At 30.5% G+C, this 26114-nt stretch overlaps 2 protein-coding genes across 2 annotated transcripts; one reads left to right on the top strand and one right to left on the bottom strand.

Annotated features, from left to right (window-relative positions):
• Positions 1 to 4698: 4698 nt before the first annotated feature.
• LOC116002753 (cytochrome P450 CYP82D47-like) lies at positions 4699 to 6626 on the bottom strand. Its single transcript, XM_031242918.1, has 2 exons — positions 5703 to 6626; positions 4699 to 5576 (listed from the first exon to the last, which is right to left on the bottom strand). The coding sequence occupies exons 1-2, from the start codon at positions 6618 to 6620 to the stop codon at positions 4953 to 4955; spliced, it is 1542 nt and encodes a 513-aa protein (XP_031098778.1). The 5' UTR covers positions 6621 to 6626; the 3' UTR covers positions 4699 to 4952.
• Positions 6627 to 20611: 13985 nt separating this feature from the next.
• LOC116001708 (glycosyltransferase BC10-like) lies at positions 20612 to 25677 on the top strand. The gene is made up of 11 exons (XM_031241614.1): positions 20612 to 20775; positions 21777 to 22275; positions 22817 to 22915; positions 23600 to 23700; positions 23792 to 23863; positions 24007 to 24097; positions 24440 to 24520; positions 24599 to 24658; positions 24750 to 24872; positions 24949 to 24987; positions 25076 to 25677. Exons 2-11 carry the CDS (start codon positions 21874 to 21876, stop codon positions 25202 to 25204), a joined length of 1197 nt encoding a protein of 398 aa, XP_031097474.1. The 5' UTR covers positions 20612 to 20775; positions 21777 to 21873; the 3' UTR covers positions 25205 to 25677.
• Positions 25678 to 26114: the final 437 nt, after the last annotated feature.

Raw genomic sequence — 26114 nt, 5'->3', positions numbered from 1 at the left:
TTTTGAAGCCACCCAAATATCTGTATATATACGTATCTTTGATGAGCTTTTGAAGCCGGCCAAATATTTTTATATATACATATCTTTGATCTACTAGAAAGTTTGTAGGTGATTATATAATTTGTATTCGCACTTTTATTCATTTATTGGCTGCTAGAAGGTTAGTATACAGTGGTATTTCAATTCGGTAGTCAATAATAGGAAAAATGAATACGACATCTCAGATGAAAGTTACGTACATTTAATTTGTTGCACATGCAAGCCTACACCTCTGAATTTTCAAACATTATGTCTAATTATTGTAGATGTGTATGTTTAGTATTTCATAAAGGGCGGGGTTGATCGCTACCTAGGGTTTATATATTCTAATTATAAAGGGTTTGCATCTTTGCTTGTTGAATGGTGATGTGTGTTAGTGCTACATTAATTGACATGTTATTTGAGGAATTTTGATTAAATACTAGTTGTACTCTCAAATTTTACTCCGATCTGATCCTTCCCACAAATCTTGGATATAAATAACGTTTTGTCTTTTTCTAGACCCACAAGATAAAAATGTCAATTCATGCTTGTCACATCAAGGAGTATAATTGACGGAATAGAATTTTAGAGTTCCCATAGTAGAACTTTTTTTATTATAACTAGACGTTGGGCCAAAACTTTAAGTAACGTAACTCATTACATAACACTATGAGAATAGAGTAAATAGGGGCTTTTGTACTTGATTAGACTTTGATATTGATAGATCACAAGAGTGAGGTAATATTGAGTTTCAATTCTTGTTTAGTTTATCACAAGAGTAGCTATAGCCTTTTAAACACTTGTGTGCATCCCCACTATCCCCTAATTTGAATTTAAGGGTGTGTTTGGAAAGCAGGAAAATAACTTCTGAAAAATGAGTCATTTTCCGGAAAATAACTTCATTTCCCGTGTTTGGATGAATTCTGGAAAATTGTCTTTGTGTGTTTGGTTCATTTTCCAGAAAATGAAAAACAAAATATATTTTTTTTATTTTTGAGAAACAAAATAATTTTTTTTAAAGAGAAAAAAATTACAACAAATTAACAAACAAGAAATCAACACAAATTAACCAAAAAGAATAATAAAATAATAAAAAATTTAAAAAATAAAAAAATTAAAAAAGAAAGAAAGAAGTCGCGGCTGGTTTTGCGGAAACCAGTCGGCGACTGGTTTCGCGACCAAAGCATTTAGGGGTGCCTGAAGACGACGCAAGTGAAGTTCTGGAAAAAAGGCCCCATTTTCCGTTGACTGAAGTCTTATTTTCCTTTGACCCCATTTTTCCCTCACTTGCCAGAAAATGACTTCCAGAAGTCATTTTCCGGGTTTCCAAACACACCCTAAATGACTCTCGATACCCAAATAATCGTTTAGTTCGTGCATAGCATGTAACTAAACGATTGTAACCCGGATCGTATATGGTTTCATTGCATTTTATCCCCTATTTATTCCTTGTCTTCATTTATTTACTTGCTATTAATTATGATTTTGTCAATGACCTTGTGGTTGGGTGGCATGTAGTGACTCTCCCAAATAGAGTGAAGTTCTGTATAAATGAACAAATACTACAATGTAATAGAGTAAATAGTACTCAAAAAATATGACTTTATTTCATATCACAATATGATTGCTTGGTTGCATATTTCCTAATCCTAGTGCGTGCCTAGCTATTATATGATTTATGTCATAATTACTAATCCTCTACGAATTGATATTTCACACACTTTTATTTTATCTAACTATCACCACTATACTCTTATACCCCACACACTCTATTATATTCCATCCCTTTTATGTACTTACTTGATGCAAAGGATCTTGTGGTCTAGTGGCATCAAACTCTTCTCTTTATACGAGAGGTGGTGGGATCAACTCTCGGTGGAGGCAATACTCATTCTTGAGCTTCAATAGGTAGAGAAAGTAGTTACTGCACTCTAATAGAAGGTGGTGGTGGGTTAGGGTGTGTCTTTGGGTGTTTGGTTCATTTTCCGGAAAATAAGTGAAAAATGTATAATTATGTATTTTTATTATTTTATTTAAAATATAAAAATATTTATAAGAATACAAAACTAATATTTTTATATAAATAAAATTTAAAAAAAATAATAATACTCCCCTTTGGTTTCCGGCGGAAACCAGAGCAACTGGTTTCCGGCGGAAATCAAATATTTATAATAATACAAAACTAATATTTTTATATAAATAAAATTAAAAAATAATAATAATACTCCCCTTTGGTTTCCGCCGGGAAGCCAGAGCACTGCTCTGGTTTCCGGCGGGAAACTAGTGCATGGCTTTGGTTTCCGGCGGAAACCATATGGTTTTCGCCGGAAACCAAGCCCAAGGCCGACTCATAATGTATTTTCCGCCAATTTGAGCCTATTTTCCCCAGTCAACGGAAATCATTTTCCGTTGACTGGGTTTTCCAAGTGAAGCCAAACATGAAAAACCCGGAAAATGATTTCCAGAAGTCATTTTCCGGCTTTCCAAACACAGCCTTAATAAGTTGAACTTTTTTGACTGAGTTAACTTCTAAAAATATATATAATATTGTCGAAAATTGATTAAAACTTAAGTTTTAGTTGAGACTTATAAAAATAATTAAATGCATAAATTAAAGAGTGAGGGTTGTGCAACATGTGTAAAGCCGAAACTAACGTAGGTTATCCAATTATTTTTGTTCAATTTTGAAACAATTTAGACCATTGTGATCGAATGGAGATGTTTTTCAGTTATGGAGCAATTTAGTCTTGGGTGATAACAGTTCAAAAAAAAAAGTCTTACGTTGATAACAAGCCTAGATGGAAAAAACATAAAAGTAGTATTTCTTTAAGCTATATCGACAACGACTGTCTGACAAAGCAGCCTTAAGACATCCCCTGCAGGAAACATAATTTGTCAATATACAAAGAATCTTAATCTAGAATTGCGCTTCTAGATATATTCATCCATTGCCGTTGTTTAATTTGACCGCCATAATGGACTGCATATATCAACCACAAATACTAGCGGTGTTCAATTTTTTTGACAGCCTACATTGTCTTTTGTGAAGCAAATTGAGACTTCCCTTCTGAGGGTCGGACTAGGTTACGTAAGTGAATATGCATCCCTATATTAAAATCCTGTTTTTTTCATAGGAGGGTGGAGCAATATCTTTTTGAACGAGTGGCGATAAAAGTTCGTAGTTATTATGAGTAGGTCAGTGTGTATGGAATTAATTTCGTTGTGTAATCTTAGTCAGCAAAGGTTTACAATGAGGTAAACCAACCTGGTTGCTCATATATAATAATTGATCAACTCAAATCAAATGAGGCAATATCTTGTCCTAATTCTTGTTTAGATGATTACAAGGTAGAGTGACTTACATGCATCGATAAGTGCATAATTGTTTATATTGATATCCCATATCTACTCCATGCTTAGTTTTATTTTGCTGATACAATGGTGTTCAAAATGATCCTTATTTTGCTCATTTGATCAATTAGGCATATATAATGCATCATCTTTGAAGATAAGTACAAGATTTTAGAGCATTTTGGATCCATTTGGAGTCAATGAGAGCCAACTATGAAGCTATGGAGATGGATGCACCTCTCCTAAGGAGCCAAAGAATAGTATTTTCAATGATTTTTATCATATGGACAAATCAAGGCAAAAGTTGAACAATGTCAAAAAGCTGAAATTCTCGCACAGATTAGCCACTGTTTGGTATTTGAACCATATTTCGGCCTAGAAATGTTTAAATAAAGTGATTCTTGTGTCATTGGAAAGATGACTCAAAAGACTACAACTCTTTTGAAAATATTAAAGCCAAAAAAGTAAGCCAAAGAGGTCAAAATCCTCCTTCAAGTTGAAGTTCCAAACTTATAGATTTCTCCAAAATTGCCACTGTTTGGTATTTTGACCATATCTCAACTTAGGAATGTCCAAATTAGGTGATTCTTACGCCATTAGAAAGAAAACTCGAAGGACTACAAGTTTCGTGAAGAGAATAAATCCAAAATCTAAAGTTTTGAAGGTCAAAAAACACAACCAAGTGCACGGCCATGTATTTTTGACAATTTTCATCAACCACTGCACGCCCAGAATTCCAACTTTTTGGCACGGCCGTGCCACCCTCCCATGTTCATATTTAAGTTCGTTTTGAACATTTTTCAACTCAATTTTCGTCCTCATTCAAACCCTACTCATTTTCTTTCACTTCCTTTCATATATGTAGGTTAGATTTGACTTAGATTTAGGTTCATAAACATATTTGGAGCTTGTAATCAAGGATTCAATGCTTGGATTTCAACATTTACCATCCATTTCAATACATAAGTTTTCTTTCTCCTATCTATTTCTTTTGCAAGATTTATGTTTATTAATTGTGTTTTTGTTTTCTTTATGCTATTTAATCATGACTAGTTAGTTTTGGACTTGAGTTAGAGTTGTATTATTTGTATAAAGAAAATTTTTGCCTACTTAGGATGGGTTCTTGAGTTTATGAAGAATTTGTGTTTGTATATTGTTAATGCTTGGTGTATAACATTCATTAGCATGTTTTGGACGATTCTTGACCTGAATGAGAGTTGAGTCAAGATTTCAAAATTAGTTCACATGTTGAGTTACAATGAATAGCAACCACTACACACTAGTCATACATACTAACCATCTAAGACCAGCAGAAACTCAACCAGATCAAATAGTCGAATGTTTTTATTCCTTTATTTATTTATTATTACATGTGCACTATACGGCTTAGGAATTCATATAAAGTAATAGAAATATATATTAATAAAAATACCACAGTAATAACTTTTTCCACTTTCATGTCAAATTACATGCACGTAGCCATATTACATAAAATTTGCTGTCACCTATATTTTCTATTATTTTATTTCAAAATACTCGAAATTGAATGAAAATGCCACATTCTTTCACGACAAAAGAATTCAGCCATAGAGATGAGAAGGTAGACGTGGGGAGAGGAAAACATTGAGTGGAGTTGCCTTCACATTTGACAAGCCCGGAGCCTCTGTCATGTCAATTGGCTTCTCTGAAATCTTTTTGACATCAAAACCATGAACAAGACTGGCCAAGGCCAATTGCACACTTTGGAGCCCTAAAGAAATCCCAGGGCAGATTCTTCTTCCACCACCAAATGGAATTAAGTTAAAATGATTACCCCTCACATCAACCTCTTTGTGCTCTGCCAAGAACCTTTCAGGTCTAAATGTGTCCGGATCCGACCAAAACTCTGGATCACGATGTATCATCGAAACATTCACCAATAAGCGTGTACCCTTTGTGACGTGGTAGCCGTCGATCGTGCAATCCTCTATGGATTCATGCGGTAGTAAGAGAGGACCAGGAGGATACAAACGTAACGTTTCTTTAACAAGTGCCTGAAGATAAGTCAGATTATTTATGTCCGACTCCTCTACCTGTCTTTCCTTCCCAACATGAATATCTATCTCACCTCGAATATTTTCAAGGGTACTAGGATTATTTAATATTAAAGAAAGTGCCCATGTTAACGTTAGCGCAGTAGTATCAGTAGCTGCCCCCAACACAGCCTGTCACCAAGAGTAACATGCATAAAATTATTTACCATATTTTTTTTTTGAGTAAAAATTATTTACCATATAATGAAATTAACCAAAACAAGGTAAAGAATTGAAGGGGTTGGGTTATACACATACCATGCAAGTGGCTTTGACAATTGTGTCAGGATCAAAATCTTTAGGAATATCATTGTCAGCATCAAAATGAGACAACAAAGCATCCATGAAGTCCTCTTCCTCTTTAGGCTTCGAACTTCTTTTCCTTTTATGTTCTTGCAGCCAAGCTTCCATTACCCCATCCATGTCTTTAGCTGTCTCCCTAATGGCCTTCTCATGTCCGCCGATATCCAACCACCTTAGCCACGGCACGAATTCGCCGACGGGAGTCACATCCATGAGTTCAAAGAACCTACTGATCGTCTCCGACGCCTGGCTCCCTCCGTCGTGGTAACCCAGCCCGAAAAGCATCCGGATCATGATGTCCATTACTAATTTGGGAAACCACTCTTTCATATCCAACATTACAACATCATCCTCGGACGACCCAATTTTGTCCCTTTTCCAACTTCCGTAGATGTTTCCCATGAATGCTTTCACTCCCGACTCGCGAACGCGTCCCAGCATCTCTAGCCGCCGTTTGGACAGCAGCTCAAGCATGACAACCTTGCGGACGTGGCGCCAGTACGGGCCGTACGGGGCGAACCCGAAATTGGCGTAGTTGTAGCCCATTATCTCTATAGACAACGACTTTGGGCGGCTCGCTAGCGCTTTGTCGTTGGTGGTGAAGCATTCTTTGGCCACTCGAGAGTCGCTGACCACCAAGACCGGATTCGGGCCGAGCCTTATTTGGAATATCGGCCCGTATTTCTTCGCCATGTCCCTCAAGATTTTGAAAGTGGCCTCCGGCGCAGCGAGGAGGTGGAGATGGCCGATTATAGGCCACGCGCCGCCGGCTTCAGGTGGTTTCCGGCTCACATCTTTGTTACAAAAGAGTTTGTAGAGCAAGGGGAGCAGTAGAAAAGCGGCCGCTGCAATGCTTATTAGAGAGGAATCCATAGTTTATTGATATGATTTTGATGACTAAACATCATATCGTATCGTTATTATATAGAGACCAAAGGAATCTCTACCCAGATTGCCAAATCACAACAATTTAGACTGTTTATGTTAAAATATAAATTAAAAATATGCATAGCAGTGCAGCCCACCAACATATATTATTAAAAATAAAAACTCATCCCACGCATATACTTATGTTTTTCTACTTTTTTATTTTAATACAAGCTCACATTTCCAAGCACGTGGGTATAAATATATATATATATATATATATATATATATATATATATATATATATATATATATATATATATATATAGAACGCCACAACTGATTCAGTGATCCTTTCACATTGGCTGTCATGGTAACACTTAGCTTGGAAAATATAGATACTACTACAATTTTATTTTCCAATAAGTGTCCTGCCACACTGTATTACAATTTTATTTTCCAATAAGTGTCCTGCCACACTGTATTCAAATTTACTTTTCAAGTGTTACAAAACGTGTTATTATCTAATTAGACTTTGTATTAATGTTATTTTTATTACAATACTTTGACTAGGATTAAAAATATCTTTAAAGAAGTAAATGTATATGTAGATTGTAGATTATATCTTCCGTGGCCTCTCAGTAACCTATTTTGGACATTTTTCCGTCTAACCGAATGGAGTTAAATGGTTAATTTTTTATTTTTTGTATTGTCGCGCATCCAGAGGTAGTGACAAAATGAAAAGATGGGTAACATGACAGTTGACTTATTAAAGAAACTAAAAGGGTTTTGAGCACGGGTAGGCAAAAAGACGCATTAATTAAGGTATTTAATTGGCCGGTTGATTAATTGCAAAAACTAAGCATCGGAGGAGCTGGAAGGTCCGAGAGTAGTTGGCGAAGAAGTTAGAAGGAATTTGAGGTAGGCTGATGGCCAGAAAACGGCCCAAGGGCAGTAGCAAGACTGAGTGCTGACTCCCTTTTCTGGCTACTAGTCTACCTCAAATCCCTTCTAGCTTCTTTGCCGACTCCTTTTTCAAGTGATTTCACTGTGCCTATAAATACCCCAGCTCATTTTCACCCAAGATGTTTTACCCTCTTTCCCCCTTCATTGCATAAGCACAATTTCCTCTCCTATTCCCAGCCTTTTGCACATTGTCTCGCCCCTTCATCGGTCTTCCGTCCGTAGGTTTGTTTCTCTGGCCCCCTTCTTTTAATAATAACTAGTAAGTTACCCGTGCGATGCACGGATTTATTATATTTTTAAATAATAAAATTAAATATGAAACTATGAACAATTTTAATATTTGGATGTCTACATTTATTTGATTATAAAATTAGTGCAAAAGTATATAAAATATAACTCGTTGGTCTGCAATTATCTTGAAAATTTTAATATGAAATATGATTTATGTAATTATATTATTACTAAAATAAATGTGGGAAAAGTTGGAAATAATTTAATTGTAATTATTATAAAAATAATAATTTCTGTATACACTAATATGAGTCTGGATCATTATTTGATTAATTAGTAATATATGTATAGTAATTTGTCTCATTATTGACTTAATTACCATATTTATAAACAAGATATTAAAAAGTGTGAAATGGTGTAATGATATTCTTTGTATAGTCTGGATCATTATTTGATTAATTAAAATTAATTCTTTAATACCTTATTTCTTAATATTATTATAGTACAATCATTTCGAATATTAATATGTCAAATTTTTATTTTACGGACAACCTAATAAAAGGTAAGAAAATGACTTAATTAGTAATATATGTATAATAATTTGTCTAATTATTAACTTATTTACCATATATAAAAACAGTCTATTAATTACCATATGAATACTAATAATTGTATAGTAATATGAATAATTATTAGCGTAATTAGAATAATAATTAGTAGTATACTAAACTGACCATTATTAGCTTTACTATAATTAATTTCTCAATTAGCAAAATAATAATTTCCTAATTTTACTAAAATTTATTCAACTAAGAAATTAAAATAGTAATAATTGTATAGTATTATGAATAATTATTACCTTAATTTGAATAATAATTGTTAGTGTAATAATATGACCATTATTAGCTTTACTACAATTAATTCATTAATTTTAGCAAAATAATAATTCCTTAATTATACTAAAGTCTATTTAATTAATTACTTAATTTTGAAAAATAAAAATATCTGTATAGAATAATAATTATTAGTGTATTAATATGAAGTCTGGACAATTATTACAATTAATTTCTTAATTCTTTAATTTTTTAATTATAATAATTATAATTGTAAATAAAGTTAATTAATTCTTTTTATTTTTATAAATTTATTACTTAATTGTATGAATTTTTTAATAAAATTTATTTTAAATTTATTTGACAAACATGATTGTTGCAGAAGGAGTCTCTCCGGTGCTCACGGTTCATTAAGTCTTTATTTTTAAAGCTCTTTGTGTATGCAAAGTTACATTTTTTATTTTTTACTTCAACATATGACACACTAACACATGATTGTCCCGAATGATAAATAAACTTTCAAAGATTTTAAAAAATAAAAAAGGATTTAGATTTTAAAAGTTAATTTTTCAATAAAACAAATAAATGTGATAAATCTTGAAATCTTAATAACTTGTTAGTTTAACACAATTATTTAGAGTTTAATACATGGTAAAATCTTAAGTAATATTCAACTTTTCATTTTTGTTTCTAAAGTCAAATTCCTTTTCAATTAAAATATGTAAGTATGTGAGTATGTATCTATATATCGTTATACAATGAGGTAAAAAATAAATAGTAAGTTTCATGAGTTTAGTATATAACTATATATGAGTCTGGATCATTATTTGATTAATTAGTAGTATTGTATAGTAATTTGTCTCATTATTGACTTAATTACCATATTTAAAAACAGCCTATTAAAAGATGTGAAATAGTATAATAATATTTTTTGTATAGTCTGGATTATTATTTGATTAATTAAAATTAATTAATTCTATAATACCTTATTTCTTAATATTATTATAGTAAAATCATTTCGAATATTAATATGTCGAATTTTTATTTTACGGACAACCTAATAAAATGTGAGAAAATGACTTAATTAGTAATAAATGTATAGTAATTTGTCTAATTATTAACTTAATTACCATATATATAAAAACAACCTACTAATTACCATCTGAATACTAATAATTGCATAGTAATATGAATAATTATTTGCGTAATTAGAATAATAATTATTAGTATACTAATCTGACCATTATTGGCTTTATTATAATTAATTTCTCAATTAGCAAAATAATAATTTCTTAATTTTACTAAAATTTATTCAACTAATTCTTTAATTTCATAAAATAGTAATAATTGTATAGTATTATGAATAATTATTAGCTTAATTTNAAGTTAATTTTTCAATAAAACACATGAATGTAATTAATCTTGAAATCTTAACTTGTTAGTTTAGCACAATTATTTAGAGTTTAATACATAGTAAAATCTTAAGTAATAACCAACTTGTCATTTTTGTTTCTAAAGTTAAATTCCTTTTCAATTAAAATATGTAAGTGTGTGAGTATGTATCTATATACCGTTCTAGAATGAGGTAAACAATAAATAGTAAGTTTCGTGAGTTTAGTATATAACTATATATGAGTCTGGATCATTATTTGATTAATTAGTAATATATGTATAGTAATTTGTCTCATTATTGACTTAATTACCATATTTAAAAACAACATATTAAAAAGTGTGAAATGGTGTAATGATATTTTTTGTATAGTCTGGATAATTATTTGATTAATTAAAATTAATTCTTTAATATCTTATTTCTTAATATTATTATAGTACAATCATTTCGAATATTCTTATTTCTTAATATTATTATAGTACAATCATTTCGAATATTAATATGTTGAATTTTTATTATAGTACAATCATTTCGAATATTAATATGTTGAATTTTTATTTTACGGACAACCTAATAAAAGGTAAGAAAATGAATTTTTATTTTACGGACAACCTAATAAAAGGTAAGAAAATGACTTAATTAGTTACGGACAACCTAATAAAAGGTAAGAAAATGACTTAATTAGTAATATATGTATAATAATTTGTCTAATTATTAACTTATTTACCATATATAAAAACAACCTATTAATAATTATTAACTTATTTACCATATATAAAAACAACCTATTAATTACCATATGAATACTAATAATTGCATAGTAATATGAATAATTTTTTGCGTAATTTGAATAATAATTATTAGTATACTAATATGACCATTATTGGCTTTACTATAATTAATTTCTCAATTAGCAAAATAATAATTTCTTAATTTTACTAAAATTTATTCAACTAATTCTTTAATTTCATAAAATAGTAATAATTGTATAGTATTATGAATAATTATTAGCTTAATTTCAATAATAATTGTTAGTGTAATAATATGACCATTATTAGCTTTATTACAATTAATTCATTAATTTTAGCAAAATAATAATTCCTTAATTATACTAAAGTCTATTTAATTAATTTCTTAATTTTGAAAAAATAGAAATATGTGTATAGAATAATAATTATTAGTGTATTAATATGAAGTCTGATCTGGACAATTATTACAATTAATTTCTTAATTTGTTAATTTTTTAATTATAATAATTATAATTGTAAAAAAAAATTAATTAATTAATTGTATGTATCTTTTTATTAATATAAATTTATTAATTAATTGTATAATTTTTTTTAATTTATTTTTTTTAAATTTATTTGCCAAACATTGTTGCAGAAGGAGTCTCTCCGGTGCTCACGGTTCATTAAGTCTTTACTTTTAAAGCTTTTTGTGTATGCAAAGTTACATTTTTTTATTTTTTACTTCAACACGTGACACACTGACAGATGATTATCCCAAATGATAAATAAACTTTCAAAGATTTTAAAAAATAAAAAATGATTTAAATTTTAAAAGTTATTTTTTCAATAAAACACATGAATGTAATTAATCTTGAAATCTTAACTTGTTAGTTTAGTACAATTATTTAGAGTTTAATACATGGTAAAATCTTAAGTAATATCCAACTTGTCATTTTTGTTTCTACAGTTAAATTCATTTTCAATTAAAATATGTAAGTATGTGAGTATGTATCTATATATCGTTCTAGAATGAGATAAACAATAAATAGTAAGTCTCGCGAGTTTAGTATNTTTTTCAATAAAACACATGAATGTAATTAATCTTGAAATCTTAACTTGTTAGTTTAGCACAATTATTTAGAGTTTAATACATGGTAAAATCTTAAGTAATATCCAACTTGTCATTTTTGTTTCTACAGTTAAATTCATTTTCAATTAAAATATGTAAGTATGTGAGTATGTATCTATATATCGTTCTAGAATGAGATAAACAATAAATAGTAAGTCTCGCGAGTTTAGTATATAACTATATATGAGTCTGGATCATTATTTGATTAATTAGTAATATATGTATAGTAATTTGTCTCATTATTGACTTAATTACCATATTTATAAACAAGATATTAAAAAGTGTGAAATGGTGTAATGATATTCTTTGTATAGTCTGGATCATTATTTGATTAATTAAAATTAATTCTTTAATACCTTATTTCTTAATATTATTATAGTACAATCATTTCGAATATTAATATGTCAAATTTTTATTTTACGGACAACCTAATAAAAGGTAAGAAAATGACTTAATTAGTAATATATGTATAATAATTTGTCTAATTATTAACTTATTTACCATATATAAAAACAGTCTATTAATTACCATATGAATACTAATAATTGTATAGTAATATGAATAATTATTAGCGTAATTAGAATAATAATTAGTAGTATACTAAACTGACCATTATTAGCTTTACTATAATTAATTTCTCAATTAGCAAAATAATAATTTCCTAATTTTACTAAAATTTATTCAACTAAGAAATTAAAATAGTAATAATTGTATAGTATTATGAATAATTATTACCTTAATTTGAATAATAATTGTTAGTGTAATAATATGACCATTATTAGTTTTACTACAATTAATTCATTAATTTTAGCAAAATAATAATTCCTTAATTATACTAAAGTCTATTTAATTAATTACTTAATTTTGAAAAATAGAAATATCTGTACAGAATAATAATTATTAGTGTAATAATATGAAGTCTAGACAATTATTACAATTAGTTTATTAATTCTTTAATTATAATAATTATAATTGTAAATAAAATTAATTAATTAATTCTATGTATCTTTTTATTTTTATAAATTTATTAATTAATTGTATGAAAATTTTAATTTATTTTATTTTAAATTTATTTGACAAACATGATTGTCGGAGAAGGAGTCTCTCCGGTGTTCACAGTTCATTAAGTCTTTAATTTTAAAGCGTTTTGTGTATGCGCAGTTACATTTTTTATTTTTTTACTTCGACATGTGACACACTGACACATGATTGTCCTGAATGATAAATAAACTTTCAAAGATTTTAAAAAATAAAAAAGAATTTAGATTTTAAAAGTTAAATTTTCAATATATAAAACACATGAATGTAATTAATCTTGAAATCTTAACTTGTTGATGAGCGAAAAACAATATGTCTGACTAAATTCGTAAAAAAGAAAAAAAGAAGAAGAAGAAATGTATGTATGTGGATTTTGTGAAGATGATGCTTGGTTGGAGAAGAAATGTATGCAACAAACATACTTCTCGAGAATGGCGATCGAGCTTTCTTCTTCTTCTTCTTTGATGTAACGGCAACCGTGTAGCGATGAGATCAGATCTGGAACAATGGCGTGAGAGCAAATCTGGTTCTTCTTCTTCGATGGTGGAACAATTGCTCCTCCGGACTTTCTTCTTCATTATGTTTTTATGTGGTGAGATCAGATCTGGAAGGTGAGAGATAGAGAGGAGAAACGAAAGATAGGGAGGCTGAGATCTTTTTTGAGTTTATTTTAGTGGCTTATTAGAATATAATAATTGTGAGACAAGAAAGGGAGAGTATGGTGATATATATAGCACAAATTGTAAAGCAAAAGGTTATCAAAGGAAAGTGTAATTAATTTTAATTTTAAATAATTTTTTTATCCAAATATTTGATATTACAAAAATGCCCCTGAGAGTTTGGGAGGGAAAAATGTTCCAGGCACTTCTATTATTATTATTATTATTATATATATATATATATATATATTGTGTTTTTATGTGGTGAGATCAGATCTGGAAGGTGAGAGATAGAGAGGAGAAACGAAAGATAGGGAGGCTGAGATTTTTTTTGAGTTTATTTTAGTGGCTTATTAGAATATAATAATTGTGAGACAAGAAAGGGAGAGTATGGTGATATATATAGCACAAATTGTAAAGCAAAAGGTTATCAAAGGAAAGTGTAATTAATTTTAATTTTAAATAATTTTTTTATCCAAATATTTGATATTACAAAAATGCCCCTGAGAGTTTGGGAGGGAAAAATGTTCCAGGCACTTCTATTATTATTATTATTATTATATATATATATATATATATATTGTGTTTTTATGTGGTGAGATCAGATCTGGAAGGTGAGAGATAGAGAGGAGAAACGAAAGATAGGGAGGCTGAGATTTTTTTTGAGTTTATTTTAGTGGCTTATTAGAATATAATAATTGTGAGACAAGAAAGGGAGAGTATGGTGATATATATAGCACAAATTGTAAAGCAAAAGGTTATCAAAGGAAAGTGTAATTAATTTTAATTTTAAATAATTTTTTTATCCAAATATTTGATATTATAAAAATGCCCCTGAGAGTTTGGGAGGGAAAAATATTCCAGGCACTTCTAATATTATATATATATAGATAATAATAATAATAATAATAATAATAATAATAATAATAAGTAAAAATATTATTTGCTGCAGCATAGGTGTAATAAGTATTATACACTGGTGGTGAACGAAAATACGCCACCTTACTTTTAAATAAAGTCAATATTGATTAATTAAAGGAACACTAAACCTATACGTACAAAATCTACACCGTACAAGTTCAAGAAGTTTATGATTTCTCCTTGAACTCCCATAAACTAATACCTCTGGTAAAATTTGAGAGCTTGTCAATTGATTAAATCACATCCTCAGATTAGTCAACCAACCAATACTATGGCAAAATTTAATATATTCCCTTCTATGATTTCAAATTTATTAGATTTTACAAAGAATGACTCAATCAATATTGACTTAAAAAAAAAAAAAAAAAGAGTGAGGTGGCGTATTTTCGTTCATCACTGATGAATAACATTTATACGGTTGGTTATGCATTAAATATTTTCTTTAATAATAATAGCATATGTAGCAGCTAATATGGTATTCTTTTTCAATAAATAATGGTAAACATTAATATTAAAAAAAAAACCAGAGATGGCAGCCAGTTTATTGAGGTTTGATAGGATTTCGACAACCAAACGAATCTCTAAGCAGACTGCCAAATCACAACATTTTAGATTATTTCCAAAAAAATATATTTCATGCACCATATGCTATCTGTTTATATTAAAATATACATAGCAATGCACCTCACTAACAAAGTATCATATTATTAAAAATAAAAACTCATCTCTCACCTATGCTTATTTATTTCTTCATTATTCTTATTTTAATACAAGCATATACTATACATTTCAAACAACATATATACAATCGTGCTTGAAAGTAGTGATTGTGTGAAGTAGTCAATATTATCAAAACAAAAAAAATACTACATCATTTAATTTGATTTATATTGTCGGTTGTCGACTAATCAATGTAAAATGTCAATAAAATAAAGTAAAAATAATATATGTTATTTTTTACTTGGTTGTTTCCAACGTTGTATACATTAATTTTAAAAAATTATGCTACATATGTCGGCTATTGAACAGACCAACATATATACTAATTTTTATTATTTTTTTTCAAAATAATTAATTACTTATTACGTAGGTTCTACTTAAAAATTTGACATAAAATTAGGAAAATTAGGAAAAAATTTGACATAAAATTCTATAATTGTAGTAGTGAGTACTAGCTAATAAAAAAAAAAAATAGATGAACAAATTAGGTATACTGTATATACATATCATACATTTTACCTTTTCTATGCATCTTCTATATATAAAACGTAAACAATTTTAGAGTTGAAACTTATATTATTCACGTTAGGAAAAAGGTAGGAAGTGAAAAAACAAAATAGTTAACATGCATGCATGCTACCATTTGTTTTAGGAGAAATTGTTAAGAGTTTTGGAAATTGGAATTGATTAGTATAATTAGAGTTGTTGGTGGACCGTGGACATATAGTATAATATTTCAAAATAAAATTAGAATATTCTATGATTTATCCTACAAGAGACATCTATTATGCATGCAGGTCACCTCGATCGCCTATTTCAAAATGTGGGCCGTGGGCGGGCGCAAACAAAACTGTCCAAACAAAAGTAGAACGCCACAACTGGTCCTTTAACCTTGAGTACGTGCCACTGTAACACGCACATAGCTTGGAAAGTATAGATACTACTACAATTTTATTTTCCAATAAGTCCCGCCACGCTGCCTACTTTAAAATTACTTTGTAATTGATAGGAGGCGTGTTATTCTTTTATTATTAGCAATTTTTTTGAAAGGTATTATTAGCAATTTAGTTCAATAAGAGTTAGTATATTTGATTAAACACACACACACACATATATATATATATGGACGGGTTCTAATGCGGAGATGGCTTTCTATGCGGTTGTGCAGTTGACGCACTTTAAGTATTAAAATGGCGCACCTTAAGTACACAAACCACGCACCTTAATTAAGCACACAAACAAAGCACCTTAAGAACACTAACCACGCACACCTAAAGCTTTAGGCCGACGCACATTAAGTATACAAACCACGTACCTTAAGTACACAAATCACACACTTTAAGAACACAAACTACGCACGCACCTTAAGAACACAAACCACGCACTTAAGGTTTTAAAATGGCGCACTTTAAGTTTCACACAACTGACGCAACTTAAGCATACAAATCACGTACCTTACGAAGGAAAACAACGCACCTTAGCAACCGCACTTGAGAATGTCAACTGCACGGAAACCCATATATATATTGAAAATTCTAAAAATTAAAAATGACGCAAGGAAAACAATGCACCATAAGAAGGAAAACCATGCACCTAAAGCTTTAGACCAACACACCTTAAGAAGGAAAACAATGCACCTTAAGAAATAAAACCATACACCTAAATCTTTAGGCCGACGCACCTTAAGTTTCAACAACTGACGTACCTTAAGCACACAAATCATGCACCTTAAGAAGGAAATTCACGCACCTTAAGAAGGAAAAAAATCACTCACCTAAAGCTTTAGACCGACACACTTAAGTTTCAACAATTGACACACCTTAAGCACATAGCACAAAAATCATGCACCTTAAGCACAAAAATCACGCACCTTAGGAAAGAAAACCACGCACCTTAAATTAGACATAAACACAAAAAGACCAAATTGTCACCGCGTTTTTTAATCATTATTAATCCTGGACGTTGATTTAGGCAATATCATTGGCTCTCATCTCACCGCACCTTCGCACCTAGGCACACCATCCGCATTTGATATATACATATATATATATATATATATATATATATATATATATATATATATATATATATTATATATATATATATATATATATATATATATATATATATATATCGCGCTCAGGTGCGTACTATCGCCTAGGAAGGAAATGAGAACGCTTTGCAGCCGTCTACGTGTCCAGATCAACGAATCAGATGTAATTTTAAAAAAACGACGCGGTGGCATTTTCGTAAATAACTCGAACTTTGGTGCAAGTAATTGTGTTATTAGTACACATAGTTTCACTTACAAGTGCACCTATTTTCACATTTACCTTGTTAACATTCATGCACCTAGGTGATGCACCTAGTCACTTACAAGCTGCATGTGCGCATGTGTTCCATCTCAACTACTGCACATTTGTATTTATATTATGCTCAACAGTTATAACGTGAAGTGCAACTACATCTGGACACGTGACGCGGAGGACATGCATTCTCAGTTCTTTCCTGGGCAGGTCGTCCGCACCTGAACGCGATCATACACACACTTGTATAAGATGGATGGAATAAGAGATCACTCCCATACTTCCTTGCTTTTATCCCTCTCATACTTTTCTCTGCAATTTCTTTATGATCTTTTACAATTTACTGTTTATATACATCTAATATGTAAATGTTATTTTTATCATTATCTTACATAATTACATTTAAAACTCATTATTAAAAATTTCAATGTAGGGCAATAAAACATCGTGACACACTTGACATATTAAAAAGATGTCGAGATTACAACAATGATGTAATCAATTTGGCAAATTTAAAAATGAAGAAATTTTAAAATAGCCATCATTGCTGCATTTATTGATCTTGTATGTAAAATAATTATTGTGCATTCATTAAATTAAATATATTAGAACTAATATAAATTCATTTCATCTTCTAGACTAAACCTGTTTAGATTAATGTAAAATTAGTATCAACCTTAATAACAAAAAACATTTGGTATATAAAATGTAGCCACCGCTTTAAAAATGTTTATGCACAAATTGATGACAAACAATTTGACTTCAAGATTAGTATCAATTCAATAATATAAAAAATAAAATTTTAAAAACATACACATAAAAAATCAATTAATACACTCATTCATACTAATTTCAAAATTATGAACTTGAAAATGAACATATACAAAATGGATGTAGAAATTGTTGTTGAAAGTAGACACGTTGTGTCATTAGTATTCGGACTACCTGCAGAGCTATTATTGTACTATCAAGTAAGCAAGTTATGAAAATAAAATAAGAGGTACTACTCATGTATGAACCTTCTACAAATATAATAAATAGTAATATTTTATTGAATACTTCCACATGAAACATGCAGGGGGAAATTACAACTGCAAAATATCAACATGCTTTTGCAAGATCAAGAGTTCATATATAGTACAACTAAAGTCACATTCATATACACAACAAGGCAAATCCATAGCTTCTTACACCATAATCTCATTGCATGGCACTGTCATCTATGCTACACCAGTAATCCAATTGCAAATGGCACACTATCAACAAAAAAAGAAGAGAACAAATAGTGAAGATGAAGACAATGACAATGCTACTCAAAAGAGAATTAAAAAGACTTAGAGAAAGTTAAACAAAAACATAGTATTCATTTATACTATCGATGAGGCTCAAACCCACCCCCTTCCACATAGGGGTGCAACCGGATGCCACTAGACCACAAGGTCATTGTCATGAATTTATCCTATATAATCTTGCATTGATATACTTATTTAAATATAAACATTAGACATTAGCTCATTGGCGCAATGCGCATGTAAAACTAGTAACAGAATATTTCATTAGTATAAACTTACAGAGTCGAAAGGTCTTAGATTCGAACATCATCCTAATAGTTGGCATAATTCTGTTAGTATAAATTTTAGTAACAGAATATTCTGTTAACTATTTATTATTCTTAACTATTTTCTTTCCATTAACTATTTATTATTCTTAATTAACTATTTTCTTTCCCTTGTTGTTATTGTTATTGTTATTATTATTTATTATTTATCATTATTATTATTGCAAAGACCTCAAAAAGCGGTAAATTATTGTGTGGACTATGGTCCACATAGTACTGTGTAGATCATAACAAAAAGTATATTTTTAATATACTAAATGTACATTATTTGTATACTGAATGTACATTATATTGATATAATGTACATTCAGTATACAAAAATATAATGTACATTCAGTATACAAATAATGTACATCCCTTGAATACAATGTAATTTTTAATATACTAAAAATATATTATTTTTATACTAAAATAACTGAATGTACATATGATCCGTATAGCTGTGTGGACCATAATGGTTGTCAAAGAGAACATCGAGGCAAGGAGTCCACAACTCTACAAGAGATCTAATTAAAATGTATAGACCCAAAGGAGTGACCCAATATCATGTCCAATATAAGCCCAAGCATGTGATGTTCAAAGCGGCCTATAAGGACTATACTTAGTGCTCATACATTTATACGAGTATTATTTACAAAATTTGTCACTTCTTGATGTTACAAGTTTTAATTGGTTAAGATATGAAATAAGGAAAAAAAAAAACCAATTAAAATTTGTCATATCTTGAAACAAGTTTGTAAGTGATAAATGTAGAAAAATAAAATTTCCTGTATACTCCGTATCATATATAAACTTAATTGAGTTAGGCGTTGCTAATTAATTTAATGGAAATTTTTCATCATCTTCTTATATTTTTAGTATAATAGATTTAATAATAATAATAATAAAATTTTAGTACTCAATCTAACATTCTGTCATAGTTTATGTCTTATTTATTATTTATTGGTCACTTAATTTTTTTATTTACTTATTTTTTTAAATTTAATTTTTTATATTTACTATTACTTTTTAAATGTAATTTCTATATATAAATTATATATTAATACTATACTTAATATAATTTTTAAAATAATTTCAATTAAGTTTTGTTAATTGAATTAAACAAATAAAATGAGACTCAACGAATATTTAGTTATATAACTTTTAGAATTTAATTATTTTTTAATTGCTAAATGAAAAAAATTATATTTTATAAAGATGAATTAAGCAAAAGAAGGAGGGGAGAGAGGGATAGAGAGATCCGCTGATAGTGTCGATATTTGGAAGCAAGTTATTTAAATACCAGACGAGATTAAATAGGAAAAATAAAATTAATTAATGTCGTAGTCACATACATAGTACGGAGTATATATTCAATTTACAAATAATAAAAAAATAAAAAATAAAATCAGATTGCCAGCAATTGCCCGCTCTCTCTAACCTTTCCCTCTGTTTTTCTGTTTGGTTTGGTTTCCAAAAGAGCTTTATCTCATCTGGGGTAGATTCATTTGTTTTTTTTTTTTTTTATATGCACCGATACGTATGCGTACATACATGCAAATAGGTATAAGTATGTACCTGTATATACACAAATGTCTTTCTGATCGAGTGTTGTTTGGATATCTTCTTGGAGGTGAAATCAGGTATGCCGTCCTGTTTTTTCTTATTTGGGTTTGTTTCTTTCTGTTCATGTGGCTAAAAATGTGATCTTTGAAGGAATTCCGATGTTTTTTTTGCTCTGATTTGTGTTGATTTTGTGATACGAGTCGAAGCAATGCTTATGTGATGATTTTATGCGTATATATGGGGAGTGTGATTCTGATGGGAGGGTAATGAATTTTCGCCTGTGTTTGATTGAAGCTGTTTTGGAGTTTCAATTTTCCCTGAATGATTTTATTTCTTATCCCTTTGATTTTTGCATTTTGGTTTCCTACAACTCTTTACCGCAATTTGTTCTCCAGAGGTTCGGAGATTTCCACATTCCCTCAACTTTCGGATTTATATTTGTCTGTTTCATTTTTTTTTTCATGTCTATTATTTTGGGGAGTTCTTTTGGGATACAATTCTATTTGGATTCACTGGGAAGGGTAATAAACTGAATCTGATATGTGCACACCTTTGAATTTGAAATATTGATTTCATTTCAATGTGTTTTGTCCCTCTTTGTATCTTCTCCTCTTGGCATTCTTTTACTGTCTCCTAGAATCTGTTCTTTTGTTGATTTGGAGGTTAAGATTACCATGTAACTTGAAAGTTCCTCTCCTTTTTCATGCCTATTGAATTTTGAGAGTTTGGGGTTAAGGGTTGTGGAATTCAAATCTGTTTAAATTTGTTGCAAATGGGAACTATTTGAATCTGATTTGCACTTAAACTTCAAACTTCTGATTTCGCTTCAATTTTAGTAATAGCTTTCAATTTGTTGATGTAATGATATATTGTATATAACTATATATAATGTACTTTGTTGTCTAATGTGTAGACGCAACAAATGGACCTACATCCTTTCCCTGGTTTGAGAAATTGTTGTTGTTGTTGTACTTAAGGCAGTCACATTTGAGTAGTGTAGATTACAGTCACATTTGAGTTTAGCACATCCTTGAGAAAAGGCAATTACTTACCACTTTTTTTTGGTATGCTTTTGCAGCTTTGAGATTCTCTCTACAAATTAATTCAGTGTTTGTACCTTGTTATTGGCAAAGAAAGCTTTTGCATTTTCCAGAGGCCATCCTTGGGTTTTTATAATGCTTCAATCCTACATGAAGATAAAGCAGGCGTGGCGTTTAGGCATGAAAGATATGCCAATATTTCATGGATCTCGTCAGCGCTCTCAATTAAAGAAACCAACGTGGATCATCATTTTGGTTTCATTGGTTAGCTTTTTCGTGATTTGTGCATATGTATTCCCTTCTAAGAACTCTGCTGTTTGTTCTTTATTCTCCTCTCGTGGTTGCAACAAACATTTTGATTGGCGGAGCCCTGCTCCTCTTAGAGAATTAACAGATCAAGAGATAGCATCTCGTGTTGTAGTTAGAGATGTTCTGATGAATACACCAGCAGTTGTACCAAAAAGCCCAAAAATTGCATTTCTATTTTTGACGCCTGGTGCTTTACCATTTGAGAAGCTATGGGATAGATTCTTTCAGGTTTGTCTTCTATTTATGTTGTAAAATCTAGCTCATTGAATCTTCTCCTCCCTCTTATTTTTTGTTTTAGTGTTCTTTTGAAGTGCAGTTATGTTCCTTTATGTGTGTCTTTTTGTGTTGTTAAAAGATCTCAAATTCACCAAATTATTTGCTGGTGTAAACATTGACAATTGATCTGTATCAATAGCAAAACACTTATGTTTACAACACTCATGGATGTCTCCATCTATATCAACAAATTTTAGTGACTAAAACTAAGTGAATGAAAATTAAATACTTACCTATAAGGCCTATTTTGTGGTAATGAACCTACTTTCTAAGTGAATGAAATACTGTTGCTGGATCATATATTGTTTTCATTCATATGAACTCAAGTTGTCATGCATATATTGTTAACCCTGGATAATTATGAATGGATATTCATATTTTGAAAAACTCAAACATGTTCTCACAGCACTTTGTTTGCGTAGTTGCATATTGACTTCCCCCTCACTCTCTCTCCTTCCCCTATCTGCTTATTTATTTAAATTTATGTTAGCAGGGCCATGAAGGTAAATTCTCCATCTATATTCATGCGTCCAAGGACAGACCCGTGCGTCTTAGCCGATACTTTGTTGATCGGGAGATCCGTAGTTATGCGGTTTGTACTTCTACCCAAAAGCCTATTTAGTGTTTTGCATGCCATCTGGGAAAATTTCTCAGTCCCACTGTTTAGCTTGGAATTACTATGCTCTTTTGCAATAAAATTTATTTGCATCAATTGATTGAGCTCAACGTTTCTTCTATTTATTTTCCAGTGATGTTTCTTTATTTTCTATTTATAAGCTTAGGGGCAATTTGGTAATGATTTTGATTTTCTTATATATTTGTTTTGGAAAGGTCTTCTTAAAAAAGAATATATAAACATATTTTGTTTTATAATTTGACTACAAAGTAACAAGTGATATAATCTGGCAATGATGAGATTAGATGAAAGGTTGGGTAAGGTGTGTGGAATTTGTATATGGAGGTTGGTGTATGCTTGGCGATTACCGACTAGTCTAGCTTGGGTAAGAACTAAGGTGTATGTGGGGTAGGATTAACGATGGTATGAGTCAATGGAGGGAATGGGCCAGTGGGGTGGATTCCCGATGGGGTCTAATGTGAAATATAGATGATTGGGTGGGCTAATGTATGGTAAATGTGGATTTGGTCAAGCGAAATGTAGTTGTGACAGATGAAGTTTGGGCTTGGTGCAAGCCTACCTGTAACCTTGCCGTGCATAACTATTCTGAAATCACGTTACTGCTTTTTAGGTCCTCAACTTCTAAGGATTTTTTTGCAGGTAGCCTGGGGGAAAATTACAATGGTTGATGCTGAGAGACGGCTTTTGGCTAATGCACTCAAAGATCCCGACAATCTGCACTTTGTTCTACTTTCTGAAAGGTGACCAATGATGCCATACTGTTCACATGTCTGAATCAATAGGACCTGAAAAATGACACATTTCTTGATATCTTACTTTTTTGAATTGCAGTTGTATACCATTGCGTGATTTTGATTACATTTACAACTATCTGATGTACACAAATGTCAGTTTTGTAGACAAGTAAGTTCCTGATGATGCTAATCTATCACTTTGTCACTGTAAAACGGTTTAAGCTGTTAATAGTACTATTCATTAAGATAATATTCATGTAAGAGTTTCTTTCTCATCTTACTTAGTAGTGCGTCCCTTTCTTTTCTTCCCAGCTTTTCAGATCCTGGTGTGCATGGACATGGCAGGTTTTCTGAGCATATGCGACCTGTAATTGAAAAGAAAGACTTTCAAAAGGGTGCACAGGTTCTTCTTTCACTCTGTTCTTTAGTTCTATCCTGTCTGGCTGGAAATAATACGAGGAAGAAAGCATATAGTCTAGGTTTTCTCATTTCAACATTTGGCCCCCATGAATGAGTTTCAAAGCAATTTCTGGAAGGGAAAAATTAGGATGCTTTTAAAGCCATGAAATTTCTTTTAAATAGTGTATTTTATTTTGTAATTAGAATCTAGATTTTAATGTGTGGAGGAAGTGTTTAGTCTTTTGCTTGGATAGATTCTTTGACTGCTGCTACATGCTTACTCGAGTTTCGAATCTCTTCATGTGATTTATTTTAACGGCTTATCATATCATTTGAATGCGTGCAGTGGTTCACAATGAAGCGACAGCATGCTGTTATAGTTTTAGCTGATTATCTTTATTATTCAAAGTTCCATGATTTTTGCAAGGTAGTTTTCTCTCCGAGAATAGATTTAAAACTCTCACATACATTTGGAGTCACTGACACCATTTATATGACTCGACAGCCAAGCAAGGAAGACGGGTACTGCTATTCCGATGAACACTATTTGCCAACCTTTTTTAACGTGAGTGTTTAATGATTATTATTGTTTTTTCTCCATTTGTTCTGTTTTCTCCATTTGACCATAAACCATCTTTATCTGTTCAACACTCTAGATGTTTGATCCAGCTGGAATTGCAAATTGGTCGGTTACCCATGTTGATTGGTCTGAGAAGAAGTGGCATCCAAAATCTTACAAGCGTCGTGATGTTAGTTATGAACTCCTCAGAAGCATCGCAGTAAGGATTTCTCTCCCCTACTTTCTAACACTGCGGCCAGTCTATTTTCTTATCACCCTTTTCTGTGTTTGTGCAGTCTATTACTGAGAGCGTGCATATTACAAGTGAAGCAAAGGTATGCTTTCTCTTTACAGAATCGAATCTGTTAGTTATTGCAGTTGGATTGCGTGGTACATGGTTGAACTTCTTCTCGTAAATTGCAGGAAGAAGTTCAAATTAGGCCGTGTTTATGGAATGGAAATGAACGGCCATGTTACTTGTTCGCAAGGAAATTCGCAGCTGAAACTCTAGATACATTGTTGCAGCTTTTCCCGAATTATACTTCCAGTTGAATGGAGTCAACGCGGATTCTTTTGGTAGACCTGAACTCCATATATTCATCTTCAATGGTGGCACAGTACAGGTAAGTGAATGAAGGAAGATGAAAGAGTTGCAAAGACACCTTTAGGGCATTATGACAACATTCTCAACTTTTCCAAAAAACCTTGAATTCATAGAATTATATTGACTGGCTTCTAACTTTTTTAATGACAACTTGCTCAAGGCTACACAGAGAAGGAGGATGAGTCTGAAATTTTATTTTATTTTTTTGTATTTTTTTTTAATTGAATGTGTTAACGAGTAATGAATGTTGCTCAGACAATTTTTACCATTATAGTGTAGGGTTTAGACATGTTTTTTGAAATTGTATGATAACTTGTTCAAGAATTAATGCGCCACTATGGGCTGCATAGTTTCATGTAAGAATATATTGATGATTAGTGGTCAGTTTAATCGACAATATAAAGATAAAGATTATGAGTTATGACGGAGTATTATTTATCAATAGAATGTGATTTAGCAGTAGTCAAACGTTTTGTTGCGACCAATATTAATTATATTCAAATATGATTTTCAAAAAAAAAAATTATATTCAAATATGAGTATTAAAAGAAAATGTTATGGCCCACAATTGTACATTGTCGTTGCTATACCGGAAATACGGAGTATATTTTGTAGAAATTAAAGTTGTCACATTAAACACATACATAGAAAAGTATATTTTACTGCTACTCAGCTAGGCATCATTGCATCAAATGGTCTTTGCTTACTCTTAACAACTGATTATTGTGGCAAATTGTCACATCACAAATTTGTAATAAAGATTTGAAAATTGTCTTTTCAATAACAAATTTATTTAATTTGTATGAAAATCTATGAGGAAAAGAAAAATCTAAGGAAAAAACATTTATGAGCATTTTC

Source organism: Ipomoea triloba, chromosome 13, assembly GCF_003576645.1.
Source record: "Ipomoea triloba cultivar NCNSP0323 chromosome 13, ASM357664v1".
In the NCBI taxonomy this organism is placed as follows: domain Eukaryota; kingdom Viridiplantae; phylum Streptophyta; class Magnoliopsida; order Solanales; family Convolvulaceae; genus Ipomoea; species Ipomoea triloba.
The sequence above is the reverse complement of the archived record's forward strand: the minus strand, read 5'-3'. Positions and strand labels throughout refer to the sequence as shown.

What these genes read in the sequence shown, in the direction of transcription:
- LOC116002753 (XM_031242918.1), bottom strand. Translation starts at nt 6,620, where the DNA reads ATGGATTCCTCTCTAATAAGCATTGCAGCGGCCGCTTTTCTACTGCTC. An exon ending in TTGTCAAAGCCACTTGCATG is followed by an intron (nt 5,577 to 5,702) that starts GTATGTGTATAA and finishes TCTTGGTGACAG; the next exon opens with GCTGTGTTGGGGGCAGCTAC.
- LOC116001708 (XM_031241614.1), top strand. Translation starts at nt 21,874, where the DNA reads ATGCTTCAATCCTACATGAAGATAAAGCAGGCGTGGCGTTTAGGCATG. An exon ending in ACTTTCAAAAGGGTGCACAG is followed by an intron (nt 24,098 to 24,439) that starts GTTCTTCTTTCA and finishes GAATGCGTGCAG; the next exon opens with TGGTTCACAATGAAGCGACA. An exon ending in ATTTGCCAACCTTTTTTAAC is followed by an intron (nt 24,659 to 24,749) that starts GTGAGTGTTTAA and finishes TCAACACTCTAG; the next exon opens with ATGTTTGATCCAGCTGGAAT.